This window comes from Lichenostomus cassidix, chromosome 2, assembly GCF_008360975.1.
Source record: "Lichenostomus cassidix isolate B80296 chromosome 2, HeHo_3.0, whole genome shotgun sequence".
NCBI lineage: Eukaryota > Metazoa > Chordata > Aves > Passeriformes > Meliphagidae > Lichenostomus > Lichenostomus cassidix.
The window spans coordinates 105,006,575-105,022,750 of record NC_139482.1 but is presented as its reverse complement, the minus strand read 5'-3'; the positions used below and the strand labels follow the sequence as shown (position 1 = coordinate 105,022,750).

At 39.3% G+C, this 16,176-nt stretch overlaps 1 protein-coding gene across 2 annotated transcripts in view; it reads left to right on the top strand.

The window, feature by feature from the left end:
* Positions 1–15,378, top strand: part of SLC35D4 (solute carrier family 35 member D4) — a 52,448-nt gene extending 37,070 nt beyond the window's left edge. For both annotated transcript variants that reach the window (XM_085052693.1, XM_085052692.1), the window contains exons 14-15: positions 11,246–11,310; positions 14,680–15,378. In XM_085052693.1, the coding sequence (XP_084908819.1) occupies positions 11,246–11,310; positions 14,680–14,740 (126 nt within the window). In that variant the 3' untranslated portion in view covers positions 14,741–15,378. The remainder of the gene's footprint in view (positions 1–11,245; positions 11,311–14,679) is intronic.
* Positions 15,379–16,176: the final 798 nt, after the last annotated feature.

Below are 16,176 nucleotides of genomic sequence, written 5' to 3'. Positions count from 1 at the left end.
AAAATGTGTTTCTCAGCTGAGCTTCAAGCAGAGAAGGCAATCAGTGTGCACTTCACTGCATCATAGGGTTCTATAAAAAAGACCAGTTGCTGAAACCTTAAAAATACAGGTTTTTTGGTAGTTTCCATGGAGACAGATTGATAGTTATGTTGTAGCAGCCAACACTAATTACACCATATAATTGCTGGGGAGGCATCAGTCTCCATAACAACTTCATTGTGTGCTGCATGGCCACTAAGCTAAGTGACACAGGCTCCCTGGGGCACTATTGCAATTTAAGGAAGCTGTCTTGTAAGAAGAGCTGAGACTTGTTGGAGATTTTGAATCTCCAGGTAATGGAAAATTTTAATATTGTGAGGGCGGTGTAAATGGCTGCAATTGTGTATACACTGAAAATGCCAGCTACACAGCTTTTGGGCATGACATGGTCACAGAAATAAATACATAAAGTTATGTGTTGTGAAATTGCGGCACAATTTTCATCTGTGCTTAATATAATAAATCCAGTCTCAGCAGACATTAACTTTGAGCCCTAAGAGATGCTCTGAAATAGTTTGTTTCCTTTTATCATTTAGGATATCCATTTGAAGTATACATTTGGCATTGGCATTTTCTTTAATGTAAAGATAAAGGCAGAACCTTTAGCTTGGAGCTTGGAGTATGTTCTTGGAAGGTACTTTTTCATCCCTTCCCTTGACAAACCATCTCTCTGTGTTTGAGAGTAGAAAATGACAATTCAAAAATAAATTTTGTCAAATTTAACAGAATTTTGAATTGCAGAGAATGTAGGTTCCTCAGTTCTTTTGCATAATAGATTCCTAGTCTCCCATGTTTTTATTTGGTCTCCTGGAGTTACTTGCATATGGAGCGCTGAGGCTGGGAGATGAATCATTATTGTGACAAAGAGAAATCAAAAGAATGAGAACTGTTTTGGAAGTAATTTCCGTTGTTAATGCACTGATGTAAATGCCAAAATTACATGGGAGAGCTGTGCACTCTCTAACGTACTAATGTAGAAGGCTCCAAAGCTTGCTAAGGCTGGGCTTCCAAAAATGAGAAAGAATGGCCACATTCTTCTTTGCTGGTTCTCTGTTCTTTTCAGGATGTGCCTTGCTGATTTTCCAGTACCTTCACAGGTGAAATGTCTCCAGGCTGACTCACAGCTGTTGAGCCTTGACCTCTATGATAGGCACTTAGTGTCACACTTCAGGTGGCTTCCTTCAGAAACTTCAGCTGCTGCTCTCTGAACAGGTCTCTGTGTCTTTCTCTTCCTCCCCAGCTCACACCCTATCTTTGCCAAACCTCAAGTGCGTTAATTCCTCAGTCCAACTCTGTACACCTGTATAAGGATTAAATTTTGACTTTCAACAAAAGTCTGCAAACAGCTGGAGGGAAGGCAGACTAAATGGATTTTGTTCTGTTCCTGAAGTATGTGGTGCTCATGGAAGTCACATAGGCTTCAGACAATCTCAGAAGTTGATTGTAGGGTTTTCTTGACCTGTACACAGCTAGCATGGAGAGAAAGGGGGCAGAGTCCAGCTTTCTCTTCATGTGTGTTGCTGTGGATGGTTGTTCTGAGGGGCCAGAAGGGAATGGGGTCTGTCTTGCAGAGGCTTCCCCACCCTTTCAGAGGGAATGGAAGGCCAAGAGTATAGTTAGCTGTAGTCACTTCTGTCACTGTCTTCCCATGCATGGGACACAAAGACTGCTGAGGCCCACAGTGTGTAACCTTGTGACATTGCTCATAAAAGGCATTGCTCAAAACTTATCAGCTGTATAAATGTTTTTTAAAAAAACATTTTTTCAAGTAGCACATTTTTTAAAGTTTCTGATGGAATATTTTTACCTTTTGTAACATTTAATGGTTAGAAAGCCCTGGAAAGGCTGTCATTTTTAAGTGGAAAAATAAAACCTTAAAGAATACCAATGCTTCCTTGCGGTCCTTGGCATAACAATAGTAATAATAGCATGTCACTTTCTTTCCATTACATCATTACTAAAACAGCATAAACACACCAAAGAATGGCAATGCAGAGACTGTGCCTCTGTTATTATTGTTGGGTAATATGGAAAGGGGTCAGCAGGGAGATTTAGTTATCTACTCTGGGAATTGTTTGTTTATGAATTATGTTTCCCCAAAGGAGTTGTGAGATGGGAAATACAATAGGAAATGGACTTTGTACATGCATAGAAATACCAAAACTGTAAGTGTCATCTGGGAGAGAGGTTGATGGAAACTTGCTATTTTTGCTAACAGACTTTTTTTAAAAACCCTTGATTATGCATCCCAAAGTTTCCTATGCTATTTTGATACTGTTGATATCCTCTGCAGAGTTCTGAGTTAGTCATGACAGAAAAATGTTTTACATCTGATAATATTGACAAGGAACATAGGCATTTCAGGTGTTTCTACAGATTTTAACAATGGAAAATTGCATTGCATTGTTTTTCACTAAAATATTCCCCTTAACTAGGGCATCCTCATTGGTTCCCACAGCCCCCTTGAACCCTTCCAGCAGCATTTGGTCTTTCCATCCATAAGTAAAGCAGCATGCATAGGATCTGTTCTCTTACAGTAGTGACACTGGGGGCAAGGAGAGGTTTGAAGATGCACTCAAGAAATGCACAGATCTTAAGCTGACAATAGCCTCAGTCTTCAGTGTTCTGCCTGAGACCTTTGGGCAATCTAGCACAGAAAGGGCAATCTAGCACAGAAAGAGCAATCTCTGAGTGTGTGTGGCATCCCACTCAACACCCCGTGTACAACAAAGGGCTCCAGATGTGCTCAGTCTTGGGCTAGTCCCCATCTGGGTAATTTGATCCACTTGTGGCAGTGACTTCATAGTGCACAGCTGGGTGGGTATTCACTTGCCTGATGCCTATGTTTGTTTGTTTGCTGTTGTCTTCCCAGGTTGCTCAGGGGGCATTTACTGCCCTCAGTCTTCTGGTCTGTTTTGTGAAGGTGTTATCTACTATTGGGCAACACCTAAGCACAGGGCTTTGGGCTGAGTGTCTTTTGAAAAGACATACCATTTCTGTGATGCTTGGAAACACACTGATGTTGCCTGTAATATCTGCATTTGACCCCGTTTGTTTTTTGGTTTTTTTTTGCCTTAGTCACCTCATTGTTGAAATTATCTTTCAGAAGTGTTGGGTGCTTGAACTATGATCTCTTGTACTTTGAAAGATATCAGGGATTGAAAGAATCAGCCTGGTTAATTTGGACTTCAGTAAGAATGATAAAATGGTGCACATAAAGTAGCTAAATCACAAAGAGTTATCACAGCCTATTACTAAAAAACACTCTGTCTGCTGGGACAAGCTTTTTCTTTTCTCCTCGATGCCAGCTGAGCCACCATGAAGCAGATGCTCTGGAGGTCATGGTCCACCTGTGAGGAGTTTGGAAGTGCACCCTCTCTTGCAAGGCAGTTCCTGGCTGATGCCCACCCATGGGCATCTAGCACTTGGGAAGAAGATAGGCACAGGCAGATGCTGAACTCATTCCTTCCCAAGGAGCCAGTGCCTTTTGTGCCAGATATACATAGCAAACTGCCAGTTGGCTGTTAAATTCACCACTTAAGTGTGACAACAAAAAGCATGGTCATTTTATCTGGGTTGTCTTCATGATTTCGTGAGATGAAGAGTAACTTGGAATGTCAGAAGGCTAGCTCTTGCTGAGCTTAACATAAGATGAAGTGTATTTTATTGTGCTATTTTACAGCAGCAGAGGGTTAGTACAGCTGACTGCTGCCCAAAACTGAAAATCAATACTCCTCAAATCAGATAGAAAAAGTAATTATTTTACACAGTGTACACTATTACTGACCAGTAGAATTCAGTGTCTCAAACAGAAGATAATATTGAGACTGAGTAAAACTAAAGAGAGGTGTATGTTTTTTACGGGTTCATAGCTTCATAAAAGGTTCCAGGGACTGAACCATTTTAGCAGTAATAGACATTCTATGGAATTTTTTCTAGGACAGAAGGGGAAAGATTAATAAACTGCATGCCATGAGAGGTAAGTTTTGTATCAACTAAGGTCAAGATGCAAATACGTCCTTTTCTCTGATGTGCACATTGGCTGCAGACTTGCTGCATTAGGGGAGAATCATAAATTCTCCCAAATTCTCTGCCATCATCTTGATTAAACCTTACCTTAGTCCAATCCAGTTTGTGTCTGTGATCCTAGTCGCTAGAACACTCTACAGTTGTTGTTGTTGCCACTGCAATGCTTATTCCATTACACAAATATTTAATAATTCATAAAATAAGAACAAGATGATGAATCACATTGCCCTGTCAACTTCTGAGCTTAGAGGTTTCAGGGGAGAGGCTAAATGTCAGGAGCTATTTAAGGCCTTTGCAGTAATGTGACAGCATATAAGCAAAAGAGACTCCTTGACAGGAAAAGTACAGTTAAGCATCATAATGCGTGAAGCGTTTACAGGAAACAGGAGGTGTTGAGTCTTAAGTTTGGTGAAATAGCAAGAAAGGGCAGAATGCTTCTTGGTAAATTCAAAGAAAATCAAATTTATTTGGTATAAAGAAGCTTTCTCGTGTCCCTTGTTAAATGACTTTTGTTGTCCTTACTTGACAGAAGCTTCAGCTGCATGGATTGTGCCTCTTGTTTGCAGAGCTGACCTGAACAGATGCTCTTAGTCTGGTCCATGTGCATACACCTGTTTGAATCATGATTGATCGTGTTTCCATATCAGCAAAGCACACTTTGGGACAGTGTACAAGAATTGTGCAGGCTGTTCCCTTTGTGTCCTTAGCACAGAACTGGAACTCTGAAAGTAATAACAGTAGCTGGATTACAGATGGGCACATTTAAGAGAAATATTTAAATATAAGCAGAGGTACTGTAAAAGTTGAGTTCTGTACTAGAACCACTCTAAACTTTATAGGCTGAAGATTGGTGTCGTGGTTGTGTTGATCAAAAAATCCTGGAAACAAAAAGAACTTTTAGAAAACAGCACTGAAAAAAAGTTTTGTAAGAGTGATAGAAAGTAGAGGATGGATACCTACTTTTTTAAATACTGGAACTGCATGTGAGTACCTAGCCATGGAAATGCAGAGAATCATCTTCCCTCTAAATACATACTAGGGCTGATTAAGAAATCTACTTTCTTATAGCAGTCAAAAAGCTAATATATAGAAATACTACTCTGCAGTACAGAGATTATTGGTTTAGGTATGTGTAATGTAAAAAAGAAAAACCACCCTAAAATATCTGACGATTTTTCTAGAGGCAAGCATTCATACTGCTTTTGTTTGAAAACATTTTAGAGGGCAAGTTGCTGATTGTGTTTGATCTACCCTCTCCCTCTGTTTTTAGTATGTTCTATATTTTAAACATAAAGTGTAGGTGATTTTAAGCTTTGTCAGAATGTACTTGCTATCAGAATCAGATAGATTAATTTACATTTAAGTTTTATCATTATCATTAGGCATTTGGCTGCTAAGGCATGTTTAAGCAGTGATTGCTTTTGAGTCAGCATACATGGAATTAATTGTGTTCTTCACCCCTGGAATTCACCATCATTGCTTTTATAATGCTAAAAAAAAAAAAAAAAAAAAGAAATATAAAGAAAGAGCAGAAAAGAATGACCAAAACCTCCTTTGAGAAAAAAAGATGCTTTAGAGAAGATGGGGATGAGTGCAGACATTAGGCAAATATGAAATAAAGGTTCTCAAAGAAATTTACAGCAGCTGAAAAAAACTTCTGTATGGCTGCATCAAAGCTGTGTGGATCATGAAGTTACTGACTCTGTCATTGTTGCCATGGTGCCACTGTTGCCATGGTACCAGCATCACCGGGTTATCCTTTAAGGATCAGCTTGTGTGTCAGAAGGGTTAGAGAGTTTTAGAGGAAGCAGAGTCCTCCTTTGAGCAATGTGCACCTAAGTATGCTGTAATGCACAAACTCATTGCATTGTCTGCTGATTCCATAGACTGACAGTCTCCAGTTAAGTCTGTCAGGAGATGAAATCCCTCAGGACGTCTTCACTTTGGTCAGGCTGAAGGTAACGCAGCAGAAGTGCTCAAGTTAGTGTTAAACTAATGGGCAGACTTGAGAGCAGAGCCTGTTGTGCTTTCCCCTTTCCTCTAATGTATTTCATTTTGAATTGTTTCTTTTCCTTGTTTGGGCTGCTCAGCTTTTTCAGGCAGGATCACAGCATTGCTTTTTCCTTTGGAAAGAGCCATTATTTTAGTGGTTCAAGGCTAAAGCTTCATTACCTTTTCTTGGAGAAAACTGTTTGGCTGCTTGAAATCTTTCCTTGTCAGTGGATTTAGTGCTCCTTCAGGGGCTGCATTATCACCTGAAGCCCTTAGGTTAAGCAGCATATTGTCTTGCTTTTTAATTGGTAACTGCTTACCCTTAGAACGAAGTTGAAAACTCTCACAGTTTGTTTCATTGTATTGATTAATAAGACTAAATGGATATCATGGGGAGGAGACATTAAAGGAGAGTTGGTCAGAGGAATTTTGCCAGAATTTGCTGTATCTTTTTTAACCAGAGACTGACCTTGGTAAACCATAAAAATGGTTTGTGAAGAGCCTTTGAGCTTCTAGAAATGATTGCACACAGTTTTGTCATTGCAGTAGGCAATATAATTCAAAGCTTCCAGGGAAGTTTTTATTTCTGTCATAGATCATCCCCAAAACTGACCTTAAATTAAACAGCTAATGCTACTTTGATTTTGTCTGGTTCAGCATTAAAATATTAGTTGTTCCTTTTTTGTATCCTGAAGATTTTGGTTTGGCTTTACTATATTTCCGTACCTGGCATAACATTTTGTGCACGTTACATATGCTTTCTCTGAAGTAAGCACAAAAGAGATAAAACTCTGAAATCTGGGAAATTATTTCAGTGGCTCTCCCTCAAGAAAAAGAAGTATGTGTTGTTACTGATGTTTGCCTGCTGTAATTTTTGTCTTTTTGGTAGTACTGGATTATCTTGATGTAGCTGTTTTCAGTAGCATTAACAGTGATCCACTTCCCTGGCAATTTTTGATGATTATCTTAGCAGCTGCTGGTTAAACCATGCACGAGAGGAGCAAAACAAATATTATGTCTATAAAAAGCTTGATATTGCTTTAATGAAAACAAAGGTTACATACATCAGAATCTTTTTCCTGATGTTTTGAGAAGATGACCCGATGGTAAATAGAATGATTTATTTTGAACAGTGAGTGAACTTGATGAGCTGTTTCAAAACACTCTCTTTGGAAAAAATACACATCTTTGTAAGGACAGAGGTTTTGGCAGTTTGGGGAAGTGAAGTTACAAGGATTGGCTCTGTGTACACAAACTAAGGAAAACTTTTGTGAAGTATTCTGTGTTCACTTTAGAGTGAGAACTATGACATTTAACTTTTTAGCAGTTTAAAAGTTTCAGAGGGAACATAGTTTTACATGGAATGTACAAGTGGAGATGTAATATTAACAAATCACAGTCATGTCAGGACTAAATCCCCACCACATTTTCCCATTCCAGATAGGAAGATTAAATCAGAATCTAAATTTTGAAAATGTCCTCATCTGTGTTCTTGGCTATGTAAACAACATGTTTCTGAACAACTCAGAAATGCTAGATATTCAAAATCTACACCCAGCTTCTGCAGCTTGAAAATCTTTCTCTGAAGTGATCATGAAGTCAGGAATGAAAGGGATCCATGATAGCTTTGTCACAAACGACACGTTTTTCTGGCCAGTGCTGTCTGGTTTGAAATTATGGAGATTGGACACTCTAGAGCCTGTGGTGTAACCACAGCTGGTCAGTGGAGAAGGCAAGACAGCAAAGAATGCAGAGTTCCACATTCCTCCATCTCCCAGGATCCAAGTTCCTGCTTTGTCAAGGACCAGGAACCCTTAGGATGCATCTCCTATCTTCAAGCCACATGTCAGACTAACCAGAGTTTTCTGATATTATATGTTCAAGAAAAACATCTAACAGGGAAGCTGGCTCAATAGTTATCTTGCCTGTTAATAAAATATTCCTTTAAATGGGTCTTGTTTCCACAGTACAATGGAATGACACATTAAACTTCAAGTGATTTATTTTAAGTAACAATCTTGAGGGGGAGGTTGTTTTGTTTTGTTTTGTTTTTTCATGCAAGGAAGGGTTTGAAATGATTTCTCAGAAAAAATTTCAGCTCACATGGAAATGTTTTGTTAAGTTAGGCTATGTTTGAATTTTTTCCTAATCATGGAAAGCTGTGTCAGAATTTTGTAAGAAAATTTCAGAGTATGAATGTTTTTAAAGTAGCTTTTGTAATACTGTTGGTCACAGTTCCTTTAAAAGTAGGCAGAATCCAAGGAGTTATTCCTGTTTCTAAAACAGTTGGTCTTCAACCATCCAGCCTGTATAATTTGATAGAATTAGTGACTGTATGTCAAAATCCTGGGGAGCTTTGTTCAAAATAGGCATAGTATATCTAATTAAAATTTTCCTTTCCACCTCTTAGTTTTAAAGAGCCAGCATCAAAATATATTTGGAAATCATTAACTTTAGTTTGCCCTTTAACTTGCCTTTCTTTTGTCTTGAAAGCTCATTCCCTTTACTGAAGCATCTGAATGCCTAGGAGGACAACTCTGACCTTTAAAGTGAAGAAAGAGAGATTACTGCACTTAGCTTGTTGTGACTTTGGTTTTGTTTTGTATTATTTTTTTAAAGGCCATTCAGAACAGTGTAGGTACTTTTTTTTTTCCCAACTAAATGTGCACTTAAAAAACTTGAGATAACACTGAAATGCACTTAAAGGAAAATTACCTTCTCTACTGTGTCCCTAGAATTTAGATTCTTTCCCTGGAACAAATTACATAGCTTCTCTGAAAACTTGTTTTTCATTTTAAAATATACTCTTCTTTTAGATAAACAATCAAAGGTAGACATTTTGGCAATGTGTTTTCCTTTTGGTTTGTTTGTGACTTGTTTTTTCTTTCCTTACACACACTTACTTCATGCGCTCTTCCAATCCACATTTTGTTTGTCTTTGGCACTGAGACACTCTTACATAATTTCTCAAAAATACAACAGTGTTCAACTGTAGTAGTCCAAAAGGCTACAGCCTGCATGTTTGCAGAGGTTTGGGATGATTGCAGTAGAATGGTGTATTGTTTCTCATAGGGCCTGTTTTTGGAGGGTTCTTAAATGCCTATTTCTCTGCTCTTGGCCTCTTCTCAAGTTTCTAATAAACAGGACTCTGCAAGGGAGTGGGTGACACAAATGTAACTTGTGCCACTTCTCAAACAGAGCACTTCAGCTTCTTTGAGGAGAAGGGCTTCAAGAAAAGAATGCTCTGTACATACCGCAGCTGCCATCCTTCGTTAGTTTCTGTTTACATGGTCAGTAATTGCTATTGTATATTTTTATGTAATAAGTTAGCCTTAACCTAAAATAAGCTCAGTACAGTTAATTCCACAAGCATTCACACCAGTGCAAATGAGAAATGGTTCCTTATAGGCCAGTGCATCTGCTGCCCAGCTTGTAAGGGGAGAATCCAGCCCACTAGAAGAAGATGCAAATATATTTTAGAGCACTGCTTTTGAACTAAAGGATATTCAGCCTCGCAGCTGATTTTTAGGTAAAGTGCATGAAAGATTTAGCTCCTGAATGGTTAACTTCCACTGTTTGGAGTAGGTGTCAGCTCTCTCTGGCTGCAAATGACTATTAGACAGGCCACTGAACATGCAAAGTTGCTATATGATCTTGAATTTTGAAGCATAATTCTCCGTTTGTGAGTTGTTCTTGTCCTCTGTCAATCTCTTTTGGGTACCTATGTTTAAGTGTACTTTTGCTTATGTGTATAGATACAAGGCTGTAGCAGTAGAGGTGATACATATCTTTGATTTTCCCTAGGGGTGGGAGCTCACTTTTTCTGTTGGCTTGGAACTATACAGCATTGCCTGTGTTGTGCACTTGTGGTTGGCAGTGTGAAAACACTGGAATCAGATGAAGTTTGTATCAGGAGGTGTGTCTCTGTTTGTATTGGTACCAGCAATTTGGCTGCTGTGCAGGAATAGAGTGGGTCTGCAGTCATGTTGTATCCTGCCTGGATCAAGTCCAACTCCTGCCTCATTTCCTCTGACAGGGGCTTGGGCTATAGGAACATGGAGAGCAGTCGTGGTGTGGTATAACTGGAGAACAGTTATGGTAATGTCTAGGAAGAAAAAAGCCACCTGCATGCCTGAATCTCCCTAAAGTAGAAAACATCCTCAAACAGGCCAGAGGATGTACTCCTTGTGTGGTCCCCAGTGAGCACCTTTGCTTCTGTGTCATTGCATTGTCTCACTGCTGCATTTGGATTGTTGTCCCCTGTACATCCAGCTCATAGAGTGGGGCTGTAGAGAGGGCACACAACCACCTCTTCTTCACCTGCCACTGCTGCTTGGGATCCTGCACTGATTACACTCCAGGCAGATTGAGAACCTGCCTTTTAAAATGTGGCAATTTTGTATTAACCTAAATAGTTCCTTTCATTCCTCAGTGCTTGTGTTTCCCAAGTATTTGTAAACCACTACCAAATCTTCCTTTCCCACAGGCATTGCTTATCCTAACTGTTGACTGAAAATCAATCCCCCCATCTAATGAGTGTCACTGTTCTTTGAACTCTTTCCATTTTACATTATCCATCTGGCAACAAAACATCCAAAACTGCACGCAGGCTGCAGATGTGGTAGCTCCATAGCTGCTGAGGCAGGGATCTGTTACAAACCATTGTATGTCAGGATCTAGCTGTTTCTGGGATCAGTACTCAGAAAGTATAAAGTCATTTGTCACTAGCTTCTCTGCCCAGGACACCTCAGGGTAATGAGAGATTTGTAATATAAACCAACTAAAGTTGAGTTGTTTTTCTTTGTCCTATACCCCATTAATTTTGCTTTGGTTTTTCTGCACCTATAAACACATTTCAAGCTCTCGTTCTCTTCAGAAATATAAGGCTTTAGCTGGGTTCTGACTGCTCTCCCCAGTCTGCTGCCAGCAAGTAAAAGCCAGCAGGTTTCTAGGCCAGGCCAGCTAGGATATGTAATAAGGGATCCCCTGCCCTGCCTCTGCTGCGTCCTGGGTTCTGTAGGTGTCAAAACTGAATTGTGATGCATGATGGTCGTACTATCTTCTCCAACTAAAAGAAAAAATATGACTGCACACATGGGAATTAAATTTCAGCAAAAGTATTTCAGTTTTCATTTGTGATATCACAAGTTCACAAAGTGTTTTTTCCTTCTTTTCAATTTAACAGGTTATCACTGCTAGCTTATCACCGTTCTTCTTTGTCATGACTGCCAATGTACTAACAATTTCTTGGTAAGTGCCTACATGAACTTTTTTGCTTAACAGTAAAGATGAATTTTCACACTGTGCTTCATGTGGAAATACTTTTAAATGTCAGGTTCTATTGCTGTCAGTATTATTTTGCATGTAAGGAGAACCAGATGTGCAATGATGGATGCAGTACAGTAATAGAAGGGTGTTTCTTCTGCCTCTGTGGGAGAAGGTGGACATTTTGGACATTAAGACTCACCACAATTCACTCAGCACATTTTACAGTGAGGCAAATGGATGCAATAGGCAAATAAATGACCCATTCAAAGTCACGCTACAATTTACTGGCGGTATTGGAAGTAAAACACAGGAATCAAGGTTTTGCTGACACCATCTTTTTAACCAAAAGGGTGCATTCAAGTTTCCCTAACACACTGTGCACTGTGATGTGAATTTATAAAATTAAAACAAATTATAATAAACTTTTTCCAAACCTGTATTTGGATCTTTCAGTGTGTGGTGTGGCCACACATTGCAAATCACCTAACGTGAATTTTTTAGGTAGTAAAATAAAGATCTGGTGTGTGAACTGCTTTGGTCAAAGGCAGTTTTTGATCTATGTTTGTATAGTGAAAGAAAATCAGACACCATGGCTGATGCTCCTAAATGTTTCTGCCATACAAATCACATCTCAATATGGGATTAAGCCTGTGTCTCTGAGGACAGGTTTATTAATGGAAATAAAAACTTACTTTTGAAAAGCTTTAAGCTTCTTTTTTTCCTCTTGATTCATGATTCATTCAGTTTGATTGCCATCCTAAGGATTCAGCTCTGCACTGAATGGAATTAGCATATCCTTTCTTCAGGTGGGATAAGAACCTTACAGAAAGGAGAACCTCAGTTCAGACTGCCCCATTTACCTGTGTGTGGATATGCATCCCTATATGTATTTTAGGCACATGTGATCTCAAATGCTAAAGTAAGTTTTGTATTTTTTTTAGCTCTAGGAATACATGCAGCCTGTGCATGTCAGAGACTTAACTAATATCAATGCACCTACAACACTCCTAGTCTAGGCCATTAACTTGCTGCTCTTCAGCATGTTTTACATGTGTTTGTACCAGTCAACACAGTTACATGTGTGTGCTAGAGGGAGGCTTTGGTTATACGTCTGTATTCACTGACAAGTGCCCTAAAAATTAATGTGTATCTTTGTTAATAGGAGCACATGGACCCATATAGTTGCACACATACCACCTGCTCTATATGGACTGAAACTTCTATAAATGATGAACACAGCTGCATGTTTAAAAGAAAATTTGCTTTAGCCCTTGGGCCACTGTTGCACTTTGATTGTCATAATTCAAAAAGAAAACCATTTCTTTATTTATTTTTAATTTTAATTCTGTTAGTGTTTGTGCATTGGCAGTACCTTGGCTTATCAGCAAAGCTCTGGAAAATACTTTGTTAGATGATAGCAGCTGCAAAGCACTCATGAGAATATTAATCACCGAGGATTTTAGTGTTGCTTCAGTGTGGTCATGGACAATATCATATGTTAATTTTTGAACGATGGGCAAATGCAGTTAGCTGTCACCCCAATATAAACAAAAGCTGGAGAATTTACCAGATGGTAAATTGAAGGTAAAATCAAGGGCTGGTATTTAGCTGTGGTTTTTACTCTGCTTGAAGATACGACAATGGTTTCCATTTGCCTAGTAATTATGACTGTATGGGCACATGGATACCCAAGGGTTCAAATCCTTCAGAAAGGGATTCTTTTCTGGTGTAGGAGATATGATATTAAAGAACACTTTAGGTGCAGGCATCTTTTTACAGAACAAGGCTGGGCAGTTTACTGTATTTTGTGCACAACTGCTGGTCTGATTTCTGAAATGGTACGTCCAAGATAGGTTTATTTTGAAAGTCTCTGTTAAAACTTTGGAAAACAACCCATCTACAGAAGCAAGAAAAAATTTCTAAGGCTCTGTTGCTTTGAGGTCTTCTGTATGTAGTGTTTTGGGTTTTTTTTCCTTTAGGATAAAGGATATATTATCCAACCTTAGCTTCCAAAGGAATTAATGCATGGGATGTGTTTATAACTGGAGCTGAAATAAGACTCGGGGGTTAACCCTCTGCAGAGAAAAAGCACTCAGAAGTTGCTACGATGGCAAGTGACCAGACTCAGTGGTTTAGACCTTTTTGAAAAGCTTGCAGCCCTTGCAGCCCTTTGCTGCTCGTTGGTAATTCCACACCAATGGTATTCTGTCTCCCCAGTGGATTGTCACAGACTGTTTGTAGCACCTACTTTCCAGGGCTGTTTACTGTGTAATTGTAAGATGTTGTGCTGTTGTTATACAATATTTTTTTTCCTCTCGGGAACAAGGGCAATTATGTGGTTTTTAAAACAGCTCACCAAAGCTAAGATTTAAGTGAATGTAATGCTATTAGACCAAAGAGCCTTCAGCTTTACATGCTTTTTTTTTTCAAGGAAAAAAAGAGAGTACTCTTAGAAATGAACTTAACAGAAGTTTGTTTTGTTTATAAAGTTCAGTAAGGAGCTTTTCTGTTTCATAAGCTAATTAAGCCATGAGGCTAAGATGAAAGGTCAGTACACTTAGCTATGCACTGTTGTAAAAGGGGAGAAGAGTGGGCATCTTACCATATTCCTGTCAGCTGTGATAGATAACAGACGAGACTTGGGGATTATTAACTATTGCCTGGATTAAATAGGTTGATAGCATACTTCAGTGAAGGTATTTTTAAAACCATTCATCCTGCCTTGCTGCTAGGCAGAGTCTTGGGGAGCAGTGCCACCACTGTGCCATGAGCAGCACAGGAAGGAAGTGGTTGGGCATATGTGCCTTTTTGGCTGGGGCAGCTCCTTTCACCAGGCTCCTCACCAGGAGAGGCAAACAGGAATTTCTGCTGGCCTCATTATACCAGTGGGATCACCCCAGGGTAATAGGGTTTTCCCAGATTTCCTTTGTCCCCAAAACCTAGGCTTTTCATCTCCTCCTCATGTTGTCAAGTGGCAGGTTTGCAGGACAGAAATTGCAAGAGGGAATCATTAAGCTAATGAGGTTCAAGCTCTCTTGCCTCTCTTTCCTGTTCTTGTGTAGTGTAGGGGTGTGCAGCTATTCTTGTTACTAGGGGCAACCTTCTGTATTTAGATTCCTGTCTGTGCATTTTCGCTGAATACCAGCAGCCCTAAAACACAGGAAAGGTAGTTTCTGATGATGTCATTTAAATAAGACATTTTGGGTTTCAGCATTTTCTTATCAAGACAAATGAAAAAATCACTTGAGGTACTGTCTCCAGGTTGAAATGTGTTTAGATAAAATAACACCTTTTTTATATCAGGTAGAGGAACTTGTATGATGCTTAATTTGTGATATACTTTGTTTACAGCCTTGTGATCAGTGGAGTTGGAGAAGCATTGCTTGTTTACACTGAAAGGACAGGCACATAAAGAGGAACCAGATCTCACCAGATGGAAAAGAGCTGACTTGAAGCCTAGAGACACTATCATGAAGAAAATGCTGCAGCAGGAATGAAGAAGTGCAACCAAACATGAGGAAAGGGACCTATTGTTTTTTTTTAATTAAAAAGCCCTATGCTATTAATAGTGCTGGTAAGGGAGCAGCATAGTTGGCAAAGGTGGTAGGGAGCCTTTGCCTCAAAGCACAAGACAAACTATATCAGATTGATGTGGTAAAGGAAAAACTGCACTGTCTCATGCTGATGGCTCTGTGTGAGAACCACTCAGTAGCAGCTTCTTGCACAGGGAAATAAACTCAGGAAAAGCAGCATACCCCACTGGATGCCCCTGGTTGGTTTTTTGTTTTTTTTTTTTTTAAGCAGACAGCGGGTCATACCAAACAATGTCAGAGCTGAGATCCTGCCATAAATTCAGGATCTGGAAGGATGGATTTTGTCTCCAACTGTTCTGTAAGCAGCAAGCTGCCACACAGAGGTCTCTAGTCATGTCATCTGAACTGGCACAGGGACTGAGGCCAAGGGGCTTGTGGAGATAATCCCCTTCTGGAACTGTGGCAGTTTGACAGCTTTGCAGAAAGGGAAAATCAGCAATAAATCTCAATATTGGTAGTGATTGCTCTTTGTGCATTTTTTTCTCTCTCATTCTCTGAGATTTCTCTTGAACTCTGCAAATTTTTGTCAGCTGGAGGGGGTGGAGGGACACGTATTGTTCCCAGCAGTGGTTTGTCTCTTAAATAATTGCAAGAGGAAACAAAGAACATGAACCTTGAATGAATGTCAAAAAGAGTGTAAGGAAATTAATCTCAAGAGTTCTTAAAATGATTTCACTTCTGGTTGCTTAATGGCTTTTAGAAATTAGTCTTGATATATTAGAGCCTGCAATCTATGTGAAAGCAATATTAAATTATGAGTTTATAAAATTGTGGGAAAGGCCTACATGGTAAAAGGAACTTGATAACAGCTCTTCAGTGAGGAGAGAGACTTGTATCACATGATATGTACAGTGCAGTCCATTAATCTAAGTTGTCCAAGTTTTCTTCATAGTCAGCGGAAAGAGAGTTGCCCTCACAGGGATGATCCTTCTTGAATAGACTGCTGTGTTAGGAAGTGCCATGTCTCTCTGTAGACAGAAACCGGGTGACTAGTCTAGACATGGTTTCTATAAGGCTACAGTTACCAGAGTCATATCTGCTTCAATCTAACAAATTCCACCAGATGGGCTTGAAAATATGGCTACATTTTAATTTCAAATAAAACACCATAATTTAACAAAGAAGGCAAACAAAGACTGGAAATGTTTGCAGTCGATTCCTGTGACTGGGGAGTTTTAGATAAAGATTAGTTGGTTTTCAGAAAAAAAAAAAAAAAGCTGTCGTTTAAAAGAGAAGTACTCTGGTCTATATTGTA